General features: G+C 40.5%; 1 protein-coding gene across 1 annotated transcript in view; it reads left to right on the top strand.

Moving 5' to 3' along the window:
- Window positions 1-1,398, top strand: part of EIF1AX (eukaryotic translation initiation factor 1A, X-linked) — a 10,239-nt gene that overhangs the window by 441 nt on the left and 8,400 nt on the right. Inside the window, exon 2 of the mRNA XM_009276935.1 lies at window positions 268-387. Within this exon, the coding sequence (XP_009275210.1) occupies window positions 268-387 (120 nt within the window). The remainder of the gene's footprint in view (window positions 1-267; window positions 388-1,398) is intronic.

Genomic DNA, 1,398 nt, shown 5'->3' with positions numbered 1-1,398 from the left:
TGCATCGTGCATCACTTGTTTTGTATATTCTTTTATCATTATTATTATTATTTTCCCTTCCTTTTCTGTCCTATTAAATTGTCTTTATCTCAACCCACGAGTTTTACCTTTTTCCAGATTCTCTCCCCCATCCCACTGGGGGGGAGTGAGTGAACGGCTGTGTGGTGTTTAACTGCCCGCTGGGTTAAACCATGACAGATACTCAAAACAGCCATATAGAGAACAGGCACAGAAATCCCTGTAAGTCTGTATTCACTGTATTCACAGATAGTAACACATCTTTTTTTCCCCCTTTTAATTTAGGCAAAGGAGGTAAAAATAGGCGACGAGGTAAGAATGAGAATGAATCGGAAAAAAGAGAACTGGTGTTCAAGGAAGACGGGCAAGGTGAGTTTTTTAACTGTAGTATGGCAATGCCATTGTTTTCAGTCAGATATTGTAAGTGACGTACATTGGAAGTTGATACACAAAGAAAACATCTGGATGTCTGAGAAATACAAAGTTATTGTGGAATAAAGACAGGTATTCTTACTGGGGTTGTATTTGAATTCTAAATGACACATTTAGTGTAGGAGGAAGACTTTAGGAAAAGGGAAATTTTAAATAGCTTCAACCACTTAAGAATGAAGCTTGCCTCTCCTTGACCTTATTGTGATGCCGTGTGTAATACAGTATGTATGTAAACATTCCCTAAAAATCCCTTGAGTTCCTCTGTGTAAGGGCCTGTAAGCAGCTAGCTTAGCTGATGTAGTTCAGTGTTGCCAGTAGTTGTTTGTTGTCTCTTGGATGCACAGTCCCGCTTTCTGTTTTATACCGACTGTAACATTTCTTGGATCACTGACCTGGCAGAACAGTACATCTCGCTGTTCTTCCACTGTCCCCTGATGGTTTGGTTGAATTGGCTCCTGGGTTGGGATGTCTAACAGTTACTAAAACAGGAGCAATAGGTAAGGTCCTTACTTGGATGTTGTCAGGTAAAGTAAGCCGCAGGAGTGTTCAGCTGGAGGGTGATGACTAGGATTCCCCTCTCCCCTGCCTTTTGGTGGCAGCTAGCTCACCTCCCTTTTGGCTTACCCTGTCTTGTGTGTCACACTCTTGTGGTTGCTCACATATATGCAAGTACTTGCCTTGTGACCAGTTAATCAGTTGCTTTGTTAGAAATACAGGAGAAGTACTGACTTAAATCACTGTAAAAGAAGTGACCACTGAACTCATTTTTAAGCTCTTTCTGGTATTCTGTAACAGTTGTAAGCAAAAAAAGGAGTTGATTTTGATGCACCTATAAAACTTAAAATCCTTTCCAACTCCCAAGCAAAATCTACTTAATCATAGAATCGTTTAGGTTGGAAAAGACCCTTAAGATCATCAAGTCCAACCATTAACCTAGCACTGCCAAGT

This window comes from Aptenodytes forsteri, unplaced genomic scaffold (genome assembly GCF_000699145.1).
Source record: "Aptenodytes forsteri isolate BGI_AS27 unplaced genomic scaffold, ASM69914v1 Scaffold273, whole genome shotgun sequence".
NCBI lineage: Eukaryota > Metazoa > Chordata > Aves > Sphenisciformes > Spheniscidae > Aptenodytes > Aptenodytes forsteri.
This window is presented reverse-complemented; position numbering and strand designations above follow the sequence as displayed.